This window comes from Leucoraja erinacea, chromosome 11 (assembly GCF_028641065.1).
Source record: "Leucoraja erinacea ecotype New England chromosome 11, Leri_hhj_1, whole genome shotgun sequence".
Taxonomy (NCBI): domain Eukaryota; kingdom Metazoa; phylum Chordata; class Chondrichthyes; order Rajiformes; family Rajidae; genus Leucoraja; species Leucoraja erinaceus.
This window is the reverse complement of record NC_073387.1, coordinates 48,967,793-48,994,394: the sequence shown is the minus strand read 5'-3', so window position 1 is coordinate 48,994,394 and position 26,602 is coordinate 48,967,793. Positions and strand designations below refer to the sequence as shown.

Here is a 26,602-nt window from a genome sequence, read left to right as displayed (position 1 = left end):
TACAACAGCTATGGAAACCAAATCTTTTGTAGTTTTGTCTCTGGGATCTATGGTTGTGTTTTCAATTTTGAAAGGACTTCGCCGGCTCAGTAGAGTTTAATGATTTGCAACCCTTGTTCTGGTGCCGGGTACATGGTTTAGCCTACATTCATCAGTAGCAATGCGTTGGAATTAAGTCGATTTTTATCCCAAAAAGTGGAAATTAGGAAGAATTTGTAGGCGCACCTATAAGCGTCTCGGGGGACGCGGCAAACTAGTTATTACAATGCGTGTGTGTGTGTGTGTGCGCGTGTTTTTTTTTGTCCACACTGCTTCACCTTAGAGGTTCAAATGAACCATATGGTTTTGAAGTGCAATAACTTGCAAAACCCAAACAAAAGGGAAACTGAGAAGTGGAGGTCAGTCGGTGAGCCGGCGATCCTGCAAACTCCCTTTCAGTCCGATAGAGCCGTTGTCTGGGCCTAATGATCCAAGATCTTGCTGCCTTTATGCGCGGTTCGTGGCCGCAACGTGATTTGTCACACAATCTGAATCTTTCGGCAGAAGCGCTGGGGAGATGGTGATGAGCCATATGTCCACACATTTACCCTGTGAAGTGGAGAAGGCGTGCGCAGTCTCACTCCTACCCACCGCCAACAACAATCCACGGTTTCCCCGTTGGATGATTGAGCGCTAGAGATAAATGGCATTAATATTACTGCAAAGATAGACACAAAATTGTGGAGTAACTCAGCGGGTCTGGTAGCGTCCCTCCAGAAAAGGGAATAGGTAACGTTTCGGGTCTGGGTCCATCTTCAACCTTCTTCAGATTATTCCAGCAATTTGGACTATTTGACTTTTGCTGGTTTAACACCAACTTTTTATCCCCATCTTGAAGTTTAGTTTTAGATCGACACAAAAGGCTGGAGTAACTCAGCGGGTCAGACGGCATCTCTGGGGAAAAGGAACAGGCCGAAACCCTTCAGTTTAGCTTAAGTTAACCAATGTTTTGATTTTATGATCAGACCCATTCAATTTTTTTTTGCAGCTTCGTGAACTGTTCTGAAAGATCCTCTTGTTTCTACCAAAAGAACTCATAAACTCGAATTGAAACCACGGCACTCTGCATTATATTAAGGGCACTCTGATAGTTCTTTAGGGTTACACGTTAGGTTTCGGACTGATTTCATTTTGATCTAGCAGATTGCTGTAATTTACAGAGCACCATGTTGACATATTCTGTTGTGCTGCTGCAAGTATTTCATTGTTCGGTCTGGGACATATGACAATAAAACACGTTGACTCTTAAACTAATGCTGCGAATATACGGTTCTGTTATCCAATCCAAGGTTCTGTTAATAACCCAAACTCCTCACTTTTCAAGTGAGCGATAACGCAGGTAGGGGATTAATATCAGAAATCATGCTGTTGATAACATTATGAATAATACTCGTCTCTTTTAAGGTCACCTTTCATAAATGATTTATTAAATTACATTTTGGGGATCAGTACGAGGATGCACTGAATCTTCCTTAAGTTTTCAGGAAGGTAAACGAATGGGAAATTGAAATGAAAAATAATAGAATTTATCGAAATCTTGGTTCAAGTTTAGATGCAAAGTGCTGAAGTAACACAGCGGGTCAGACAACATCTCTGGAGACAAATGATGGGTGAAGTTACGTGTCGGGACCCTTCTTCAGACTTCAGGTTTGACCAGAAACGTTACCCATCATTTTGCTCCAGAGATGCTGCCTGTCCCGCTGAGTTACTCCAACATTTTCTGTCTATCTTTGGTATAAGCCAGCGTGTGCGGTTCCTTGTTTCTACATCTTGGTTCAAGTTTGTTTGTTCAATGCAATGAAGAAAGCAACACACAAGTGCACCGCGGGAAAAAAAACACATTAAAGGAATAGAAACTCAGGCAGAAGCTAGACATGGTTGGAATGACGTGTGACATTTACCACATTTCACATTTCAGATTTATACATTTCAAAAGAGAACACAATGTCACGTATAAAAGTTAACTTGGAAATGTTCTTGATAAAATGTAGGATGGAACTGCAGATGCTGATGTACACCGAAGATAGACACATAAAATGCTGGAGTAACTCAGCGGGACAGGCAGCATCTCTGGTGATGTTTCGGGTCGAAACCCTTCTTCGGACTTGATAAAGTGCCGTATTCTGTGAATAGGCGCAGATTATATTCCAACCAACTGAATATGATATAAATTAATACACAAGTCGTGAAGTTGCCATCTCCCAAGCCAGGCGTGTGAGAGGCCACAGTGTAACCTGTTTATAGTGGAACTTTTCTTCCCTGAAGCGAAGGAGGCCGAGGGGTGACCTTACAGAGGTGTATACAGTAAAAACACGGGGAATATAGATAACGTGAGTAGTCAAAATCGTATTCGCAGGGTAGGGAAATCTAACACTTGAGGGGAAAGACTTAAAGGGGACTTGAGCGGTAACCTTTTCATACGAGGGTGGTGAGTATATGGAACCAGCTACCAACGGTGGCGGTGAAGACTGTTCCAATACAGTGCTGAAAAGACATTTGGACAGGTATATCACCTATCCATGTTCTCCGGAGATACTACCTGACCCGCTGAGTTACTCCAGCACATTGTGTACATTTGTTGTAAACCACCAGCTGCAGTTCCTTATATCTACATGGATATGAACAGTTTAGGAAAATTAATGCAGCCAGATGAGATCTGCTCGAGTATGCAACTTGGTCAGCATGGACAAGTTGGGCCGAAGGGCCTGTTTCCGTGCTGTATAGTTCTATTAGGTTTAGGATTATTATTGTCACGTGTACCGAGGTGCAGTGAAAAGCTTTGTTTTGGACGCAATCCAATCAAATCATATAATATTACATACACATAAAGACAATCAGACCACATTCTAGTGCTATATGTAGAACAAAAGGGAAGATACAGAATGCAGAATATAGTTCTCAACGTTGTAGCGCATCAGTTCCGGAGGCAGTCAAAAGATCATAAGATCATAAGTGATAGGCGTATAATTAAGAGGTCATTCGGCCCATCGTGTCCACTCCGCCATTCAATCATGGCTGATCTATCCCTCCCGTCAAACGCCATTCTCCTGCTTTCTCCCCATAACCTCTGACACCCGCACTAATCAAGAATCTGTCTATTTTTGCCTTAAATATATCCACTGACGTTGCCTGCACCGCCTTCTGCGGCAAAGAATTCTACAGATTCACCACCCTCTGACTAAAGACATTCCTCTTCGTCTCCTTCCTAAAAGAACGTCCTTTAATTCTAAGGCTGCGGCCTCTAGTCCTCGACTCTCCCGCTAGTGGAAACATCATCTCCACATCCACTCTATTCAAGCCTTTCACAATTCTGTACCCTCCCTCACTGGCCTCAATGGTTGGAGGTGAAGAATGACTCTACCCAGGTTTATGGAAGGACTGTTCGGAAGCCACGATAGCAGGGGGGAAGAGGCCGTTCCTGACCGTGACTATCAACACATAACACTGGTAAAACCTTCCATGGTACCCAGACTCTGCTAATTCACGCGTGATGCGAGATTTGCAGAGGGATTTCAATGCCAGCAGAACGCAAGCAGAACAACAGGACTCTGCACATTATTCTCCAGACCGTTTTTATTTAACAAGTCGCCAGCTAGGAGGCAGGACTGAAGCTCTTTCACTAACTTTTAGTTTGTATTTTGGGAAGTGTAAACGGAGGTTGAATAGCATGTTTTTTTTTAATATAAAGGTGAATTATTTTTTTATGTGTTGATATTTCTGACGCCAGCTGTTTGATACCTTGGACATCAGAGATGCAGAGGTGCCAAGGTCCGAATCTTCCCGAATCCGCCCCCGCTCCATTACCGCCCCTTAGTGGCAATTGCCGGCCGGTTACGAGGTCCGAGCCACTGGTTAGATTCACACGGGACCTGCTGAGATCTTGCCACGAATTGCCCCATACAACCTTTGCCCATCACCGCTTCTTGACTCCTTTCTGAGAATGTCAGAAATAAATCCAATTAAAAGCATTTTTAAAATACAACATCAATAATTCGATTCAACGATTCAATTAATCAGTTCAATGATTCAATTCAACGATTTCAATGATCTAATGATTCAATGAATGCAAAATTCAATGAATTATCATACAAATCTCAAAACATAAATACCTGAAAACAAATCATTTACCAGCAATTATTTGGTGAGAAAAAACGTTTTCACCCAGAGAGTTGTGAATTTCTGGAATTCCCTGCCACAGAGGGTAGTGGAGGCCAAATCACTGGATGGATTTAAGAGAGAGTTAGATAGAGCTCTAGGGGCTAGTGGAGTCGAGGGATATGGGGAGAAGGCAAGCACGGGTTATTGATACGGGACGATCAGCCATGATCACAATAAATGTCGGTGCTAGCTCGAAGGGCCGAATGGCATCCTACTGCACCTATTTTCTATGTTTTTATGTTTCTATGTTTCAATAACCTTTGCCATAAGGTCGGTGACCCCAATCACATGGATGGAGTCAGTATTTGCATAGTAGTCCTCCCTAGGCGAATACCGATAGCTTGGTGCCAAGTGTATCGAGTAACTATCTACGAGTTGTCCTCCACTATCGGGCTCAATGGCGGGTTCATCAACAGAGTAAGTTGCGCCAAAACCAGCCCACTAGTCTGCCAGAGACCACAGCATTTTACCGCTTATCTGCGGAAGTCCAAGACTTGTTGAGACCACGGATCCCCTCGGAGCCTCCGACCATTACTCCATGGTTTACTAGAATGGTGCGCCATCTATAGGCTTTGCACATATGCTTGGTCTTAATTTGGTGATAGAACGCAGAAATAGGCCCTTCGGCCCAGCGACCCCCGTACACCAGCACTATCCTACAAAATAGGGAGGATTTACAATCTTTTAACGAAGTCTTTGTACGCCTTTGGAGAGTGGGAGGAAACCGGAGCACCCGGAGAAAGCCCACGTGGTCGCAGGGTGAACGTACACATTCCATACAGACAGCGCCAGTAGTCAGGATCGAACCCTGATCTCTGGCGCTTTAAGGCAGCAACTCATGCGCTTTAAGAGAATGATTGCAAAGTAGGAATTGTGCCTTCAGCAGGGCTAGAGACGGACTACATAGGGGGTAGACAGGGTGACAGAAATAAAAACGTCCTTTTTCCCTGGCTAGGACTTTATTCCTCAAAGTGTCGGTGACTGAGGAGTGATCTCATAGAGGTGTGTCAAAATTACCAGGGGGATAGATAGGGTGAAAGCGCAGTCTTTTATCCAGGAAAGGAGAATCAAAAACTAGAAGACATATGTTTAAGATGAGAGGGGGAAGATTTAATACGAACCTGAGGGGGCTACCTTTTTTCAAACACAACTTGGAATACAAATTGGAATACTCACAAATAATCTGCTATTACATTTCCAATTACTCGTTGATCAGTCTGATCAGACCCATTCCTTCTTTCCAGAGATGTTGCCTGTCCCGCTGAGTTACTCTAGCATTTTGTGGCCGCCTTCGGTTTAAACCAGCATCTGCAGTTATTTCCTCGTCTTTGATCAGTTGATACCTGTCGAAATAATCAGGTACCCTCTCCCTGATAATATATTTTTGACTGCAACTGATTTTTTAGTCTGAAGAAGGGGCTCGACCTAAGACTCCACCTATTCCTTATCTCCAGAGATGCTGCCTGACCCGCTGAGTTACTCCTGCAATATGTGTCTGTCTTCAGTGTAAACCAACATCTGCAGTTCCTTCCTACACACTGATTTTATATTGGCATGTTCCCACTGTTTTATTTTATTGTCCTTCATTCCCAAAATAATGGATAGTTGCAAAAATAAATGCTGCTGTCTGAAACAAACTTTTTAAATCTAATTCTCACATAAATTTTTTACCCAAAAAACAAAACAAAAATGTTTTTCACAGCTTCCAATAATTAACATTGACATGTATTTATGAAAATGCTTGCACAAATTCTTTGATACTTTCTAAAGAAATCCCTAATCCATTCTGAAGGGAGATCTCGACCTGAAACATTGCCTATCTATACTCTCCAGAGATGCTGCCTGACCTGTTGAGATACTCCAGCACTTTGTGGCATTCTCCACAGAAGCTGCCTGACCTGCTGAGTTACTCTGGCACTTTTTTGTCCTTGTTCCCTATGCTCCTAGTTTGCCATGTACTGCCATCTAGTGTTTAATCACAGAAATAAATAATTGGGAAAAATCATGGAATTTCCTGGATTATACAGAATCTGAGGATCGCAGTATAACTGCAGTACAGAAGGGGGACACTGAACTCACCAAGAACTCAGCGGGTCCTAACACAGCAACCTGTTCAATCCCATTTCTCCACTTTTTCCCTGTAGTCTGGCAAATTATCTTTTCCCCAAATGTATCCAATTCCCTTTGCAAGCTTGTTTAAGAAAGAACTGCAGATGCTGGAAAAATCGAAGGTAGACAAAAATGCTGTGATGTTTCGGGTCGAGACCCTTCTTCAGACTGAAGAAGGGTCTCGACCCGAAACATAATTTATTCCTTCGCTCCATAGATGCTGCCTCACCTGCTGAGTTTCACCAGCATTTTTGTCCACCCTTTGCAAGCTTTGATTGACTGTATACACCACAGTAAGTGGCCAGAGCTCCTCTAGACTTTAGAGATACAGCACAGAAACAGGTCCTTTGGCCCACCGGGTCTGCGCCGACCAGCAATCACCTTGTATACTAGCACTATCCTACACACTAGGGACAATTAAATTTTTTTACCGAAGTCAATTAACCTACAAATTAAGGTACGTCTTTGGATTGTGGGAGGACACCGAAACACCTGGAGAGAACCCACATGATCAAGGAGACAACAGACAATCTCTGTGCAGACAGCACCCGTTGTCAGGATCGAACCTAGGTCTCTGGCGCTGCAATGCGCCACCGTGCTGCCACCATCACACTGCCTGACCTGCTGAGTTGCCGGAGGTTGCAGGTGGTTGCCAGAGGTTGCAGGTAGCTGCAACCTCCGGCAACCAGCTTCAACTAGCATCTCAACCAGCATCGACTAAAAAATCACCGAGTTTTTAAAACGGCAATCTATTTTTAGTCACGGCCGGTTTTGAATTTTTTGAAATAATCGCCGGAACATAGAAGAAGCGGAAACCACTTTCGACCATTAGAGAGACTGACGAAAACCTCCGGGAACCGCACGGAAACCTTGGGTGGGGCGCAAAGTCTCCAGAGGTTTCCGTTCAGGTTTCCTAAGTGGGACAGGCCCTTTACCTTGGGTATGCAAGCAAAGAAACTTACAAAATTCTTAAGGGGTTGGACAGGCTAGATGCAGGAAGATTGTTCCCGATGTTGGGGAAGTCCAGAACAAGGGGTCACAGTTTAAGCATAAGGGGAAAATCTTTTAGGACCGAGATGAGAAAAATATTTTTCACACAGAGAGTGGTGAATCTGTGGAATTCTCTGCCACAGAAGGTAGTTGAGACCAGTTCATTGGCTATATTTAAGGGGGAGTTAGATGTGGCGCTTGTGGCTAAAGGGATCAGGGGGAATGGAGAGAGAGCAGGTACAGGATACTGAGCTGGATGATCAGCCATGATCATATTGAATGTCGGTGCAGGCTCAAAGGTCTGAATGACCTACTCCTGCACCTATTTTTTATGTTTCTATGTTTCTATGTTTACCTTCCGCAAGAGGATAGTTTTTAATTACGTTCTCCTGGCATCTTTAGCCCCCATATTCTAAATTTTATCTCACTGCTCCTTAAAATATCCACCATTTGGGAACAACATACAAATTTATCCCAATCTAAACCAGTCATGATCTTGTCTACCTCCATCAAATCTTCGCCCAATCTCTGCTCCGAGGAGAGCAACCTTTACTTTTCTATTTAACCCTATAGATAAAATACTTTAACCCTGGTCATTCTAGTCAATCTTTTCGACATTCTCTTTTGGGCTTCTCCGTCTTTGTTACAATAATGATGAGCAGAATTAGATGCAATGTTCCATTTGTGATCTAATTGGTGTTTAATGGAGGTTCAACTATCACGTCTGAAGAAGGTCACAACCTGACACCTCGCCTATCCATGTTCCCCTGGGATGCAGCCCGATCCTCTGAGCGATTCCAGCATTTGGTGTCTTCTTTTGTAAACCGGCATCTACATTTCCTTGTTTCTACATTTCATAAGTTCATATTCATGTGATAGGAGCCGTCTACTCCGTCATTCAATCATGGTTGATCTATCTCTCCCTCTTAACCCCATTCTCCTGCCTTCTCCCCATAACCCCTGACATCACTGTGAAATCTCCTCAAGGCATGCCTGCTTTGAAGAGGTTCCCCTCCTTTCTCAGATGGATTCTCATTGCTCCCCCTCTGTTAAAAAAATAGGTTTGAGTAGGGGTCCCAGCTCAAAACATCACCTATCCATGTTCTCCCTTATCCATGTCTATGAGCCGTGAGAGGGGGAGGGGGAAGAGCAAAGGAGGACCCGGTATGGGGGGACTGCCATGAGCGAGGGGAAGAGCAATGAGCAATGAGGAACCAGCATGTCAGCACCGTATGTGGCTTATCACATGTGACAAAACAGTATTCCACTCCATTCCATTCTTCACAGATGCTGTCTGATCCGACATGACTCAGGAGCTAATGGTGGAATGTAGGAGGAGAGGAACAACCCTGTCCCCCCTCCATCATGGTGTGAATGTGCAGTTTACCAGGGAGTACAAATACCTTGGAGTTTACCTGGACAGTAAACTGGACGGGTCCAGGAACGCTGAGGCCCTGTACAAGAAGGGACAGAACCGGCTGTAATATTTGTGAAGGCTCCGCTCCTTCAATGTCTGCAGTAAGATGCTTCTGATGTTCTACCAATCGGTGGTAGCCAGTGCCATCTTCGCTGTTGTGTGCTGGGGCAGCAGGGCGAAGAACGAGGACGCCAATAGGATTAACAAGCTCATCAGGAAGGCTGGCTCCGTCTTGGGGGCGGAGTTGCATTCATGGGAGGTGGGCTTGGAGGGGAGGATGCTCCTCAAACTGCAGAGCATCCTAGACAATACAGCTCACCCCTTCCATGACACGATGGTTCCACCAAGATGCAGTACAGAACACCACAGGAGATCCTTTTTCCCTGAGGCTATCAAACTGTACAACTCCTCCTCCTTCTGTCATGGAGTAGACTGACTACCCCCCCCCTCCCTCCCCCCCCCTTCCCCCATCCCCAATCTTTGCATATCCCCATTCTTTTCCACTCATCACTTTAATTTCATGTTTCATGTATCCTGTGTTTTATAGCTGTTGACAGACCAATTTCCCTCCTGGCATAGATAAAGTTCTATTTCATCACATCACATTGTATGGTATCCACAGATGCTGTGCCTTCTTTTCTAAACCAGCATCTGCAGTTCCTTGAGATAAACCGTGGATATCGGCCCTTTGGCCCACCAAGTCAACACTGCCCAGCGATCACCTGTAAACTAGCTCTATCCTACACAGTATGGACCATTTACAGAAGCCGACTAACCTACAAATCTGCACCTCCTTGGGATGTGGGAGGAAACTGGAGCACCCGGAGGAAACTCACATGTTTACAGGGAGAGTGACAGCACCTGGAGGCAGAATTGAACCCGGGTCTTTGATGGAGTGAGGAAATGGCCCTAATTTTCAAAACTCTTTAGATTCTGGAGTAGTTCATGAGGATTGGAGGGTAGCTAATGTAACCCCACTTTTTAAAAAGGAAGGGAGAGAGAAAACGGGGAATTACAGACCAGTTAGTCTAACATCGGTAGTGGGGAAAATGCTGGAGTCACTTATTAAAGATGGGATAGCAGCACATTTGGAAAGTGGTGAATTCATTGGACAAAGTCAGCATGGATTTATGAAAGGTAAATCATGTCTGACAAATCTTATAGAATCTATCGAGGATGTAACTAGTAGAGTGGATAAGGGGGAACCAGTGGATGTGTTATATCTGAACTTTCAGAAGGCTTTCGACAAGGTCCCACATAAGAGATTAGGATGCAAACTTAAAGCACGCGGTATTGGGGGTTCAGTATTGATGTGGATAGAGAACTGGCTGGCAGACAGGAAGCAAAGAGTAGGAGTTAACGAGTCCTTTTCAGAATGGCATGCAGTGACTAGTGGGGTACTGCAAGGCTCAGTGCTGGGACCCCAGCTATTTACAATATATATTAATGATTTGGACGAGGGAATTGAATGCAACATCTCCAAATTTGCGGATGACACGAAGCTGGGGGGCAGTGTTCGCTGTGAGGAGGATGCTAGGAGGCTGCAAGGTGACGGATAGTTTGGGTGAGTGGGCAAATGTATGGCAGAAGCAGTATAATGTGGATAAATGTGAGGTTATCCACTTTGGTGGCAAAAACAGGAAAGTAGACTATTATCTGAATGGTGGCCGATTAGGGAAAGGGGAGATGCAACGAGACCTGAGTGTCATGGTACACCAGTCATTGAAAGTAGGCATGCAGGTGCAGCAGGCAGTGAAGAAAGCGAATGGTATGTTAGCATTCATAGCAAAAGGATTTGAGTGTAAGAGCAGGGAGATTCTACTGCAGTTGTACAGGGTCTTGGTGAGACCACACCTGGAGTATTGCGTACAGTTTTGGTCTCCTAATCTGAGGAAAGACATTCTTGCCATAGAGGGAGTACAGAGAAGGTTCACCAGACTGATTCCTGGGATGGCAGGACTTTCATATGAAGAAAGATTGGATAGACTCGGCTTGTACATGCTAGAATTTAGAAGATTGAGGGGGGATCTTATAAAAACTTGCAAAATTCTTAAGGGGTTGGACAGGCTAGATGCAGGAAGTCCAGAACAAGGGATCACAGTTTAAGGATAAGAGGAAAGTCATTTAGGACTGAGATGAGAAAATCATTTTTCATACAGAGAGTGGTGAATCTGTGGAATTCTCTGCCACAGAAGGTAGTTAAGGCCAGTTCATTGGCTGGATTTAAGAGGGAGTTATGGCCATTGTGGCTAAAGGGATCAGGGGGTATGGAGAGAAGGCAGGTATGGGATATTGATTTGGATGTTCAGCCATGATCATATTGAATGGCGGTGCAGGCTCGAAGGGCCGAATGGCCTACTCCTGCACCTATTTTCTATGTTTCTATGTTTTAACCCTGTGCCACTGTGCCACCCCATGTTCAAATAAATACTTTAAATCATTAGTATAAATCTGAGCTGGCTTTATAATATGTATTGGGAAATTTACTAAAAAGAAACATTAGATGGCAGCATACTACAACCTAAGAGTTACTTGAATTCTTCTGGGGATTATTGAAGAATATTTTTAAATGATTTGATAAATCCATTCATGCTTCATCAGAGATTACCATGTGATGAGTAGAGCTCTGATGTTTTATTACAGAAAAAGAGAAAGGAGATGAGGAGAATTTCTTAAGTCAGAAGGTGGTGAATCTGTTGAATTCATTGCCACAGAGGGCTGTGGAGGGCAAGTCTACAGATATTTTTAAAGTGGAGATTGACGGACTCTTGATTAGTACGGGTGTCAGGGGCGTAGGGGAGAAGGCAGGAGTATGGCTTTGAGAGGGGTAGGAAAGATCAGCTATAATTGAGTGGCAGAGTAGACTTGATGGGCTGAATGGCCGAATTCTGTTCCTATAACTTATGAACTTATGAAACCTATACAGTGATAAGTCATAGCACTGTTTTACCAATGTTAATGAAATGTAGTGTGCTCAAAGGTTGATCATTATGTTTACGATTAAAACTTAAAGATACAGCTTAGAAACAGGTGTTTTGGCCCAACAAGTCCATGCCGACCACTGATCACCCGTTCACACTAGTTCTATGTTATCTCACAATGACATCATTTACTTCATTCCTTTCACCTGCTGAATGATGTTGTCACGCACCAAAGAAGGGGATTTTTAGTTATCCCGTAAAAAACCATAGAAACATAGAAACATAGAAAATAGGTGCAGGAGGAGGCCATTTGGCCCTTCAAACCAGCACCGCCATTCATTGTGATCGTGGCTGATTGTCCCCAATCAATAACCCGTGCCTGCCTTCTCCCCATATCCCTTGACTCCACTAGCCCCTAGAGCTCTATCTAACTCTTTCTTAAATCCATCCAGTGACTTGGCCTCCACTGCTCTCTGTGGCAGGGAATTCCATAAATTCACAACTCTCTGGGTGAAAACGTTTTTTTCACCTCAGTCTTAAATGACCTCCCCTTTATTCTAAGACTGTGGCCCCTGGTTCTGGACTCACTCAACATTGGGAACATTTTTCCTGCATCTAGCTTGTCCGGTCCTTTTATAATTTTATATGTTTCTATAAGATCCCCCCACCCTCATCCTTCTAAACTCCAGTGAATACAAGCCTAGTCTTTTAAATCTTTCCTGATATGACAGTCCCGCCATCCCAGGGATCAATCTCGTGAACCTACGCTGCACTGCCTCAATCACAAGGATGTCCTTCCTCAAATTAGGAGACCAAAACTGTACACAATACTCCAGATGTTGTCTCACCAGAGCCCTATACAACTGCAGAAGAACATGCCATCAATTAATATGGATCTCAGATTAGAGGATGAACAGTAGCAATTATGAAGAAATCTGTTCAGTTTAGTGTAGTGGCCATTACTTTAGTCTACTTTAGTTTTTGTTTAGTTTATTGTCACATGTACCGAATGAAACGTTTTTGTTGCATGCAATCGAGTCAGTGAAAAGACTATACATGATTAAAATCAAGTCGTCCACAGTGTACAGATACAGCATAAAGGGGTTAAATTTTAATGCGATAAACTACAGTAAAGTCAGTCTAGAGATAATCTCCATGAGATAGATGGTAACTCAAGGCTCAGGACTGCTCTCTAGTTGTTGGTAGGTCAGTTCAATTGCTTGAGGCGTGCGCTTCCCATATACGTCTTGCCTGATAGGAGAAGGGAGCTCTGCCTGCATTAGGCCCACGTACGTCCTATTCAAGTATGTCCTGCTGTACTGTATTGAGGTCAGTACAGAAGATCAGTCAGAGACGTCTGGCTTGGATTGTTGTAACGTACAATAAGATTATAGGGGCGGCACCGTGGTGCAGCGGTTGAGTTGCTGCCTTACAGCGCCAGAGACCCAGGTTCACTCCTGACCACGGGTGCTGCCTGTACGGAGTTTGTACCTTCTCCCTGTGACAGCGTGGGTTTTTCCTCCAGGTACTCCGGTTTCCACCCACGTTCCAAAGACGTACAGGTTTGTAGGTTAATTAGCTTCGGCAAAGATTGTAAATTGTCCCTTGTGTGTAGGAAAGTGCTAGTGTACGGGGATTGCTAGTCGGCATGGGCTGAAGGGCCTGTTTCCGCACTGTATCTCGAAACTGAACATAACATCAACAGCTGGGTACACAGAGACAGCAGCTTTGACTCCCGAATTAGAATCCAGACTTTCTGGTGCCTATCACACTGACTGCTTGGCTCCCATAACTATTTGACCTTTCCCTCAGCTCCCTCAACAATCAGTACAAATGGATAGAACAGAAGACTTTACTGACATGTCCTCGATCCATGTGTTTGATTTTGCACATGTTCAGCAGCACTGTTTAAGATGCAAAGGCACAGGAAGGCACTTCCAGTGGAAGTGGTGGAGGCAGGTTCGTTGGTATCATTTAAAATAAATTGGATAGGCATATGGATGAGAAGGGAATGGAGGGTTATGGTATGAGTGCAGGCAGGTGGGACTAAGGGAAAAAAGTTGTTCGGCACGGACTTGTAGGGCCGAGATGGCCTGTTTCCGTGCTGTAATTGTTATATGGTTATATGGTTATATGGAATGAATGCACTGAGCAACGTTAATGTGACCTTAATTTCATTGTCTGTGCGAACCTAACAGGGATAAAGGAAAAAAATCTCACTGTGATATGAGACATGAAAGATAGATACAAAGTGCTGGAGGAACTCAGCGGGTCGGGAAGCATCTCCATAGGAAATGAGCAGGTGATGTTTTGCGGTGGGACCCTCATTTACTTCACTGTGATGTTAATTGGATCACGAAGGAAGAGTTAAGTAGAGTTAGATATTTTACAAGAGTATAACTATAAAGTTAAAAATGATTGCCGAACTGCGATGGCCAAAAATTATTTTTTTTTAAAACTTGCTTCCCATCTGAAATAAACTTAGTAAATGCTGGTAACATTCAGCAAATTAGACAGCAACTGTAGAAAGGGAAACAGGTTTAATATTCTAACACTCTTCATTAGTCCCGGACCTGAAACGTTACTGTAGAACATAGAACAATATAGCACAGGAACAGGCCCTTCAGCCCACAATACCATGAAGCGATCTCTCTCTGCACATGGTCCATATCCCTCCATTACTTGCATATCCGTGTGCCTATCCAATAGCCTCTCAGATGCCACTGTCATCATAGCTGCCTCCACCACCAACCCTGGCAGCACGTTCCAGGCACCCTCCACCTTCTGTTTTCAATTCCACAAAGACTGCCTAACCTGCTGGAAGTTTCATGCATTTTCTAGTCATAGAAACATAGAAAATAGGTGCAGGAGTAGGCCATTCGGCCCTTCAAGCCTGCACCGCCATTCAATATGATCATGGCTGATCATCCAACTCAGTATCCTGTACCTGCCTTCTCTCCACACCCCCTGATCCCTTTAGCCACAAGGGCCACATCTAACTCCCTCTTAAATATAGCCAATGAACTGGCCTCAACTTCCTTCTGTGGCAGAGAATTCCAGAGATTCGCCACTCTCTGTGTGAAAAATGTTTTCCTCATCTCGGTCCTAAAAGATTTGCCCCTTATCCTTAAACTGTGACCCCTTGTTCTGGACTTCCCCAACATCGGGAACAATCTTCCTGCATCTAGCCTGTCCAACCCCTTAAGAATTTTGTAAATAGTCAGAGGACTATTAGAGAAGGTGAGGAGAACCATCTCACTACAAATAACCTTAAAGGTATGAACCTTAGTACTTGACATGTCCACCCTGGGAAGAAATTTCTGTCTGTCCAACCTATCCATACCTCTTATAACTTTATATTCAAAATGTCAAACTGTATATATATAGGGTCAGAAGTGATAGGACGAGAATTAGGCCATTCGGCCCATCACGTCTGCGCCATTCAAACATGGCTGATCTAACTCTCCCTCCTAACCCCATTCTCCTGCCTTCTCCCATTTCCCCTGACACCCGTACTAATCAAGAATCTATCCCCGCCTTAAAAATATCCATTGACTTGGGCTCCACAGCTTTCTGTGGCAAAGAATTCCATAGATTCACCACCCTCTGACTTAAAGAAATTCACAGAAACAAAGAAACATGGAAAATATGTGCAAGAGTAGGCCATTCGGCCCTTCGAGCTGATTCTGGCCGATCATTTAGAATCAGTACCTCGTTCCTGCTTTCTCCCAATATCTTGTGATTCTGTTTTGAGCTATATCTAACATTCTTGAATACATCTAGTGAATTGGCCTCCACTGCTTTCTGTGGCAGAGAATTCCACAGATTACAACTCTCTTGCTGAAAATGTTTTTCCTCATCTCAGTCCTAAATTGCCTACCCCTTATTCTTAAACTGTAACCCCTAGTTCTGGACTCTCCCAACATGGAGAACATTTTCCCTGCACCTAGCCTGTCCAATCCCTTAAGAATTTTATGTTTCTATCCTTCTAATCCTTCTAAATTCCAGTAAATATAAGCCTAGTCAATCCATTCTTTCATCATATGTCAGATCCGCCATACCGGGAATTAACCTGTGAATCTACGCTGCACTCCCTCAATAGGAAGAATGTCCTTCCTCAAATTAGGAGACCAAAGCTGCACACAATACTCCAGGTGTGGTCCCACCAGGGCCCTGTACAATGGCAGTAGGTCCTCCTTGCTCCTATACTCAAATCCTCTCGCTATGAAGGCCAACATGCCATTAGCATTCTTCACTGCCTGGTATACCTGCATGCTTAATTTCAGTGACTGATGTACGACATACAAGTCCCATTGCACATCCCCTTTTCCTAATCTGACACCATTCAGATAATAATCTGCTTTCTTGTTCTTGCCACCAAAGTGGATAACCTTACATTTATCCACATTATACTGTATCTGCCAAGCATCTACCCACATTATACTGCATAAACCCAAACCAACCCTGCAGCCTCATAGCATCCTCATCACAGCTCACACTGCCACCAAGCTTTGTAGTATCTGCAACTTGGTGATGTCACATTTAATTCCCTTGTCTATATCATTAATATATATTGCAAATACTTGGGGTCCCAGCATTGTCTTGCGGCACCCCACTAGTCACTGCCTGCCATTCTTAAAAAGACGCATTAATTCCTACTCTTTGCTTCCTGTCTGCCATCCAATTCTCTATCCATGTCGATACCCTACCCCCATTACCATGCACTCTAATTGTACACACTGATCTCTTGTGTGGGACCTTGTCAAAGGCTTTTTGAAAGTCCAGATACACCACATCCATTGGCTCTCCGTTATCCATTCTACTTGTTACATCCTCAAAAAATTCCAGAGTAGTCAAGCATGATTTCCCCTTCAAAAATCCATGCTGACTTCCAAATGCGTTGCTATAACATCTTTAACAATCGACTCCAGCATCTTTCCCACTACCGATGTACGGCTAACTGGTCTACAATTCCCCGTTTTCTCTCTCCCTCCTATCTTAAAAAGTGGGGTTACATTGGCTACCCTCCAGTCCACAGGAACTGATCCAGAGTCGAGAGAACATTGGAAAATGATCACCAATGCTAGGGCCATCTCCTTGAGTACTCTGGGATGCAGACTATCAGGCCCTGGGGATATACCTTTAGTCCCAGCAGTTTACCAGTTTAACACAATTTCCCGACTAATGTGGGTTCCCTTCAGTTCCTCCCTCCCACTAGATCATCGATTCCCTACTATTTCTGGGAGATTGTTTGTGTCTTCCTTGTTGAAGACAGGACCAAAGTACTCGTTGAGCGGTTCTGCCATTTCTCTGTTTCCCATTATAAATTCACCTGTCTCTAATTGTAAGCGACCTACATTTGCCTTCACTAATCTTTTCCCTTTTACATATCTTAGCTTTCTTTCATGCTCTTTTCCCCCCCTCTTCTTCTGAAGAAGGGTCTCGACCCGAAACGTCACCTATTCCTTCGCTCCATAAATGTTGCCTCACCCGCTGAGTTTCTCCAGTATTTTTGTCTACCTTAGGTTATTCCAGCATCATTACAGCATGGTACGGCAGCTGCACCGTGGCAGACAGGGAGAGGCTTCAGAGGGTAACTAGGACAGCACAGAAGATCATTGGCTGCCCTCTCCCCTCCCTGATGGATATTTACACCTCCCGCTGCCTTAGCAGGGCAAAGAATATCATCAAGGACAGCTCCCATCCTGCGTTTGGACTGTTCGACCTGCTGCCCTCTGGAAGGCGCTATAGGTGCATCAAATCTAGGACAAATAGACTCAGGAATAGTTGTTTTCCGAAAATTATAACTACTCTTAATTCACACATGCACTGACTTTACAGCCCAACACCCGGACTTCCATCTATTATATCCACGTAATGAAATTTGGAACTGTAATGTGTATTGTAACTGTAATTTTTAACATTTAAAAAAAAACATTTTTAATATTTAATATAATCTTTAAACACAGAGAGTGGTGAATCTCTGGAACTCTCTGCCACAGAGGGTAGTTGAGGCCAGTTCATTGGCTATATTTAAGAGGGAGTTAGATGTGGCCCTTGTGGCTAAGGGGATCAGGGGGTATGGAGAGAAGGCAGGTACGGGATACTGAGTTGGATGGTCAGCCATGATCATATTGAATGGCGGTGCAGGCTCGAAGGGCCGAATGGCCTACTCCTGCACCTAATTTCTATGTTTCTATCTCCTTCACCATTTGCCTTTATAGATATGTATATAGCGCCGCAGAATTGGGCACCTATTCCCCCCCCCCCCCCCCCCATTCTCTTTGTTTTTGTTTTCTGTTTCTTGTTTTTTGTACTAAATTATATGTATGCACTGAGTACGAGCAGCTTTTAATTTCATTGTACATGTATTGTGACAATAAATGGCATATCTATATCTATATCTATATCTATCTGCAGTTTGGAGTGATATGGGCCAAACGCGGGCAGGTGGGACTGGTGTTGCTGGGACATGTTGGCCGGCGTGGTATCACTCTATGATCATTTCCCGAAATGAAACGCTTTTTACTCCGAAGTGGTGTACAATACCGCCGAAATAATGCAGTGTTCGTCCGAGTATTTTTCAGCAATTTCTTAAACTTTATTCAAAAAATACGAAAGAATCAAACGCGATCCCGAATATCTCATTACAAATTCTTAAATGCCGCTGTATTTACACGAAGCGCGCTGGTGTAGTGGGCAAACCCGAAGGATGGATATACAGGGGGGAGGGTTGGGGGCAAAACACATCTCAAGCCGGGGCGGTACTGCAGCGTTGCCTGGGATCCAAAGCTTTCTCCCTCCAACGCACGGGTTTGCTTCCTCTGGCACAGAAAGGGAAGCAAATACAACACGCTCTCACATTTATTTACCCTAATTCGCCCTTTACAGAAGGAAGCCTCTACCTACAAGACAATCAAAGCGCTCAAAAATAACACAAACAGAATTACTTCTGCACACAAATAGATTAAGAGTATATATTTTTTATAAACCTCACGGGTAATGAAATACAAAAAATATCAAATCCCACTACTTTTATTGGAAAAAAAACACTCCCCCACGCCCTCTGTCCCCTTTTCTCCTTGTCATTCGGTCGCTTGGTGTAGTTTTCTGCACGGTTGTGAGGCGGAAGTTTGTAGACTGGACGTGAAACTTCTTGACTGACGCCTCCAAACTCGGATGGTTTGGCCGGGCGTTTCGTGAAGCAACATCTTACCACAATAGTAAACATACGATTTTATTGCGGTGGGAAGAACGATCCTTGATCCGACTTTGGGCGATGAATCTGTCTCCAGGGAAAGCGCAGCCACGGGGCACGATGGCTCTGGACGTCCCATCTACTCCCTGTCAAGGATAGGAACGAGGGAAGGATTACTTAACCTTAGTACTTTAGAGATACAGCGCGGAAACAGGCCCTTCGGCCCACCGACACCGCGCCGACCAGCGATCCCCGCACTATCTTACACTCTAGGATTAATTTACAATTTGAATCGAAGCCGATTAACCTACACATCTCAACATATTTGGATGTGTGCGAGGAAACCGTGGCACACGGAGAAAACCCACGCGGTCACAGGGAGAACGTACAAACGCTGTACAGACAGCACCCATAGACAGGATCGAACTCGGGAGAGGTCTTGGGTAAACTCGCATTTACTCTCGTCGTGGGACAGGGGCTTATACTCGCGGCGTGGGACAGGGGCTTTTGGGCAGCAGCTCTACTGCGCGCCACTGTGCCGCCCAAGATTACTTGGCTTTTATGAATCAGTTCGGATGTCATGTCACAGAGTATTTAACGAAGGCACGCCAGTGTAGCGGGTGGAAACCAGAATGGGAAACAAAATGCTCTAAGAATCAGTAACTCGGGCAGTACGTGTGGGGTGAGGATGGATGGAATCTCCAGACTTTTATCAAACCCTAAATCAAGTCAACGTTTGCAGCCCCTACTCTTCCCCACCGCCACAGCGTTCAAGGAAATGAAGGGATTTGTATACCAGACCCACAAGCCGCTTCGCAAACTGTCTTATATCACCCAACATGTTTGTTTCACGCGTAGGAGGGAGCCTATCGTAGTTGCGATCTTGCCACGCAGGATGTACTGTCATCTCTTACAGAGCAGAGCTCAATATTAGGTGCCCGCTTAGACAATAGTCATACAGTGGGGAAGCAGGCCATTCGGCCCCTTACTCACACCGATCAATATGTCCCATCTAGACTAGTCCTCCCTGTCTGCGTCTGGCCCATATACTTCCAAATCCATCAAATACGTCTTAAACATTGCAATAGTCAGTACCTACAATATTACAGCTCAACATTAGGCGCCCGCTTCAACTATAGCCCAATAGAATGCACTCGCATAGACCAGAGCTAACTATCAGGCGCCCGCTTAGACGATAGGTCAACATTAGACCAGCAACGTCACCCATCCTTTTTCTCCGGAGATGCTGCCTGACCCACCGAGTTACTCCAGCATCTTGTGTCTAACTCTGGCATCTGCAGTTCTTTATTTCTACGCACTGTCAGTATTAATCCTGGTTTAACACCAAGTGCATGTTGAAACGACTTTTCTCGCTCCAGTTCGGTGGGAAAGATTCGGATCAACAATGTATAGGCAAGGGATGTTACTTCAAATGATATATTTCCAACAGGCAGGCACAAGCGCGATGACGCTCTCCCAACGGACCGACATCCACGGAGCAAGTCCCTTACCTTACCATGACTTGGACTTGCCTTTCTCTGCCTCTCTCAATCCACAAGGTCGTGCAATGGGAACAGAATTCGGACCATCAAGTCTACTCCGCCATTCAATCATGGCTGATCTATCTCTCCCATTCTCCTGCCTTTTCCCCTTCAATCAAGAGACCTTACTCTTCATGGAAGTAGACCGTCCTGGTAGCACCAGTGCGTCGAGACACGGTTACAATGAACAGAGCTCTCGAAGGCAGACTCAAAATGCTGGAGTAACTCAGCGGGTCAGGCAGCATCTCTGGAGAGAAGGAATGGGTGATGTTTCGGGTCGAGACCCTTCTTCGACTGGATTGGGCTAATTAACAGGGGCCTCCTTTCCACCATTCAACCCATTGCTAATACTGGGGATGCGGCGAGGGAATAGAGGACGCGGTGACAAACTCGCAATAACGACCCACTCATTCAGGTCATTGGATACATTGGACTGGAGCAAATGCAAGTGGAACCTTCATGCTGAAAGCCGTTTCCTGTACAAGCTGCGAAAGGGGTCAAGTCTCAATCCAGGCCCTTCGCAGGGCACGCAGAATATGTAGAAACAGCGATAAGAGAGCTCCCAACACCTAGTCTTTCCTCCAGTCTTTCCATCACCTTTGGAAACTTTTATTGCTGTTTAACAAAATGAGGACCAAAGTTGTGCCAATGAGAGTCAAAGAAGCCATTATGAGACTGAGAAACAAGAATAAAACTGTTGGAGACATCAGCGAAACCTTAGGCTTACCAAAAACAACTGTTTGGAACATCATTGAGAAGATCAAAGAGAGCACTGGTGAGCTTATTAATCGCAAAGGGACTGGCAGGTCAAGGAAGACCTCCACAGCTGATGACAGAAGAATTCTCTCTGTAATAACGACCCCCCCCCCCCCCATCCCCAAACACCTGTCCAACAGATCAGAAACACTCTTCAGGAGTCAGATGTGGATATGTCAATAACCACTGTCCGCTGAAGACTTCATGAACAGAAATACCGAGGCTACACTGCAAGATGCAAACCGCAGGTTAACCACTAAAATTGGATGGCCGGGTTACAGTTTGCCAAGAAGTATTTAAAAGAGCAACCACAGTTCTGGAAAAAGGTCTTGTGGACAGATGAGACGAAGATTAATTTATATCAGAGTGATGGCAAGAGCAAAGTATAGAGGAGAGAAGGAACTGCCCAAGATCCACGGCATACCACCTCATCTGTGAAACACGGTGGTGGGGGTGTTATGGCCTGGGCATGTATGGCTGCTGAAGGTACTGGCTCACTTCATTGATGATACAACTGCTGATGGCAGTAGCATAATGAATTCTGAAGTGTATAGACACATCCTATCTGCTCAAGTTCAAACAAATACCTCAAAACCCATTGGCCGGTGGTTCATTCCACAGCAAGACAATGATCCCAAACATACTGCTAAAGCAACAAAGGAGTTGTCCAAAGCTAAAAGATGGTAAATTCTTGAGTGGCCAAGTCAATCACCCGATCTGAACCCAATTGAGCATGCCTTTTAAAAAAGGAAGTTAAAGAGAGTCAAGAGTCAATTTAATTGTCATTTGGACCCCTGGAGGTCCAAACGAAATGCCGTTTCTGCAGCCATACATTACACACAAATAGACCCCAGACACAACATAATTACATTTTACATAAACATCCATCACATAGCTGTGATGGAAGGCCAAATAAACTTCTCTCTCCACTGCACTCCCCCCCCCCCCCCCCCCGATGTCAGAGTCAAAGTCATAGCCCCCGGCTGGCGATGGCGATTGTCCCGCGGCCATTAAAGCCACGCCGGGTGGTGCGAGGTCGCACACCGGGTCTTGGTGTTGGAGCCCCCCGGTGTGCGCTCGCAGAGTCCGCGGCCGTTCCAGCCGCGCGGGGCAGTGGTGTCAGGCCCCGCTCCAGGAGCTCTTCGACCCCGCAACTCGGGCGGGAGAAGTCGCCGCCGCAGAAGCCCCGAAAAGCGGTCTCCCCCCAGGGAGCCGTGGGCTCCCGGCGCCGTCCCAAAAACAAGCATAAGCTAAAGATGGCTGCAATACAGGTCTGGTACAGCATCACCAGAGAAGACACCCAGAAACTGGTGATGCCCATGAATCACAGTCTTCAAGCAGTCATTGCATGCAAAGGATATGCAACAAGATATGAAACTTGACTACTTTAATTTACATGACATCGCTGTGTCCCAAACATCATGGTGCCCTGAAATGGGGGGACTATGTATAAACACTGCTATAATTTCTACATGGTGAAACCAAAATGTATAAAAATGGCTCTTATTAAAATCTGACAATGTGCACTTTAACCCCATGGGATTTTTTTTTCTATTACAATTCTCAAATTGTGGAGTACAGAGGCTAATAATTAAATGATGGATCTTTGTCCCAAACATTATGGAGGGCACTGTAACTACCGGTGCCGTCTCTAGTGTTTGGACGGAGTAGGTTTTCTTCGGTGCTCCCCTCCCCCCCCCCCCTCCCCCCCCCCCCCCCCCCCCCCCCCCCCCCCCCCACACTGACAGACCTAGAGGTTTGTAGGTAAAGATAGTGACATTGTCCCTAGTGTGTTGGTGGTTGCTGGCCCGGCGTGGACTCAGTCGGTCGAAGGACCTGTTTCCGCGCCGTATCTAAACTAATATCAGATCCCTGGTTGTCCGAGTCCGAGAATAATTCAAACTGTGCCGAATACACACTTAATACAATGCGGTTTCGCCATTGATTAACCCGAGGGCCCATGGACATATTTTCCAATGAAGGGGGTTTCTGTTGCTGTTTCTTTCTATAAATGCGAAAATTAATTCATTTATTCGGGATATGTATGCCATTGACGATGCCAGCGTTCATTGTCCACGTCTAATTGTCCTACAGCGGTTTTCTGGAGCGCTCACAGTCATGTTAGAAACGTAGACAAATAGGTGCAGTAGTAGGCCAGTCGGCCCTTCGAGCCAGCATCGCCATTCAATATGATCATGGCTGATAATGTAAAATCAGGACCCCCCCCCCCCCCCCGCTCCCCCCCCCCCCCCCCCCCCCCCATATCACTTGATTCCTTCAACCCCAAGAGTTAAATCTAAAGCGAAAGTGAAATGTAACAAAATAATCTGATTCATCTCATGGAGTATTACTTCAGTTTGGAAGTTTCAATTAACCTCGTTGCCGTGGGTTGTCATTTAATTACAGAGCTTTCAAATGTGTAATTTTACATGTTTTTAATGCATTTGGTCTTTGTACCTTTTCATATCTCTCGTTTTCCTCTCCCCTAACCCTCAGTCTGAAAAAGGGTCTCGACACTAAACGTCGCTCATTCCTTTTCTCCAGAGATGCTGCCTGACCCGCTGAGTTTAGTTGAGTTTAAGGTAGACACAAAAATCTGGAGTATCACCCAGCATCTCCGGGGAAAAAGGAATAGGTGACGTTTCCCGTCGAGACCCTTCTTCAGTTTAGTTTAGTTTAAAGATTCAGCACGGAAACACTCAAACAGGCCCTTCGGCCCACCGGGTCCGCACCGATCAGCGATCCCCGCACATTAACATTACCCTGGGGACAATTTAAATTATTTACCGAAGTCAATGAACCTACAAACCTGAACGTTTTTGGAATGTGGGAGGAAACCGGAGCACCCGGAGAAAACCCACGCGGTCACAGGGAGAACGTGCAAATTCCGCACAGACAGCGCCTGTAGTCAGAATCGAACCCTGGTCTCTGGTGCTATGAGGCAGCAACTCTACCGCTGCGCCAGCGGTCCAAACAACAACATCCGAGAATACAGATAACCGAGCATTTGATAAGACAATTCATTGAAACAGAATAGAGGTTTAACGAGCTTAGGCACAAAGTACCGGAGTAACTCAGCGGGCCAGGCAGCATCTCTGGAGAACATGGACTTTCCGTGTCGGGACCTTCAGAATGAATAGCAATCTTACTCCTTGCTTGCATTGTTTTAGAAGGGAATGGGGTCGAGAGGAAAACTTAATACAGAGCTAACAAGTAACGAAAACGGGTTGGCAACGGTCGTTTCAAATGTTCACCAATAACTAACTCGCGTCTCTATTTCAATTCCAAACAATGATTTGAAAATGCTGGAGTTTCCCAATATAAACCCGATGCCTAGGGGCAGAATAACTTACTCGGATGGTAACCTCCATTTGGTGAATTGGTTCAGTAGTTTCGTGGTGCTGGATAGTTTGGGATGCAGGCAATATTGCTTGCCACCGTACCGACCCGTGGTGATGCTGCAAAATAAAGTACACAGGACGGGAAAGTTACGAAAGTGTCACGGACAGAATTGAACAAACTTTACTTTGTTGAGAAACAAGTTGTGCAAAGTTCCGAGGTACTCACTAGACCATTTTCTCTTTACAGAAAGGATATCGCGCTTTCATTTCGACCTTCTGCACGTCCTTGTAACTGAGCTTCGGTCTCTTGCGAATGCACCTACATTTGTAAGCTGTAGCAAAAGGCAGAGGTAGACACAAAATGTAACTCAGGAGTAACTCAGCGGGACAGGCAGCATCTCTGGATGGAAGGAATGGGCGAAGTTTCGGGTCGAGACCCTTCTTCAGACTGAGAGTCAGGGAGTTACAGAGATAAGGAAGGGTAAGGTGTGAAAACGAGTCATCAAAGTGGATGCGGTTCAATGACAATGTAGAATAGGTCATTGTTAGCTAGGGGAAGGTGACAACGAGGCATGCAGAGATAACATTTAATCAAGGGGACAGTCAGGCTGGTCGGAGAACTAGGATGCGGGAGGGATGGTGAGAGAGGGAAAGCAAATGTTATTTTTAGATAAGTCAATATTCATACCGCTGGGGTGGGTGTAAGGTGCCCCAAGCGAAAAAGTGCTCGCGTTAACACCTCAAAAGAGACAGCGAACTAACGAAACGCTCCGCGCTACAACCACGTCAAGGAGGTTGATTATATGGGAGTTTTGTAAACCGGACCTTACATAACACATTTTCCATACGTTTCCAAAGTAATTTCCACGCGTTATGTAGTGATATGAGCAAATATTATATCGATGTTTTTTAAAAAGTAATTTTAGTAATCAGTGCGATATGGGCCAAACGCGGGCAAGTGGGACTAAACATAAGGAACTGCAAATGCTGGTTTACAAAAACAGATACAAAGTACTGGAGTAACTCACCGGGCCAGGCAGCATCCCCGGAGAACGGGTACAGGCAACGTTTCGAGTCGGGAAGCTTGTTCAAATGGGACTGGCTTTGATTGGGACAGCATGGAGGAGCAGGGCCGAAGGGTCTGTTTCCGCGCTGTGTGATTTACTAATATTTGGCGAAGGGAAATCTTGGAAATGAGGATCTTGGAATGGAAAAGGGTTCACGGCGAAGGGGGATTTTGGAATGTGGGGAAGGATTCGTGGCGAAGTGGGGTCTCGGAAATGTGGTGGCGGTCGGCAGGGTGGAAGAAGCGACGGCGGGTCAACTTACCGTCCACATCAATGGAGCAAATCACCAGGACGAGGAGCAGGAAGATAGCGCTGAGAAAACCCCTCATGGCCAGGCTGCAAGGGACCCACGCGTCAGGCGATGCTTCAAGGCAGTAAGCGCTGTCAATACTTTTCCACTGCACACTGGGTTTGTGAGCGACTCTGCTCCGGCGCCTCTGGTTTATACCCGAGTCTCATTAATATGTATGGATATCCGTCCAATCATAGTTTGTTACCTAAGGACCGAAGGAGGGGTGAGACAGAGAGAGAGAGAGAGAGGGTGTGTGTGTGTGTGTGAGAGAGAGAGAGAGAGAGACAGAGAAGGAGAGCGCAGAGACGGGGAGAAGGGGAGAGGGAAGAGGGAGGAGCGGGTAGGGTGGCCTTACGTAGTAGGTGACAGATCAAGTGAAGGACCTGTGCATTAGGTGCAAACGGCCAGGGCTCCCCTTTGATCTCTCCTTTTCACACCTTACCCTTCCTATGCCCCTCTCTCGCTTGACTCTCAGTCTGAAGAAGTGTCTCGACCCGGAAACGTCACCCGTCCCTTCTACCGGGAGAAGCTGCCTGTCCCGCTGAGTTACGCCAGCATGTTCTGTCTTCACTCGATGTAAACCAGCATCTGCAGCAAAGATACCAGCTGCAGTTTCTTCCGACACTCTCCTCAGTCCTCTGAACGTTTTGGAAATTGGATATGGTCACACACTGCTTTAAAAGAGCGCGGTGGCATATTGGATCACGGCTGATGCGAGCTGGATTCAACCTTTCCCAAGAGTCGCCGGAGAATAATCTCCATGTTCGAACATC

General features: G+C 45.3%; 1 protein-coding gene across 1 annotated transcript; it reads right to left on the bottom strand.

Moving 5' to 3' along the window:
* Positions 1–18,211: 18,211 nt before the first annotated feature.
* cxcl14 (chemokine (C-X-C motif) ligand 14) lies at positions 18,212–25,990 on the bottom strand. Its single transcript, XM_055643208.1, has 4 exons — positions 25,800–25,990; positions 24,697–24,802; positions 24,483–24,587; positions 18,212–18,978 (listed from the first exon to the last, which is right to left on the bottom strand). Exons 1-4 carry the CDS (start codon positions 25,864–25,866, stop codon positions 18,972–18,974), a joined length of 285 nt encoding a protein of 94 aa, XP_055499183.1. The 5' UTR covers positions 25,867–25,990; the 3' UTR covers positions 18,212–18,971.
* Between the last annotated feature and the right edge of the window lie 612 nt (positions 25,991–26,602).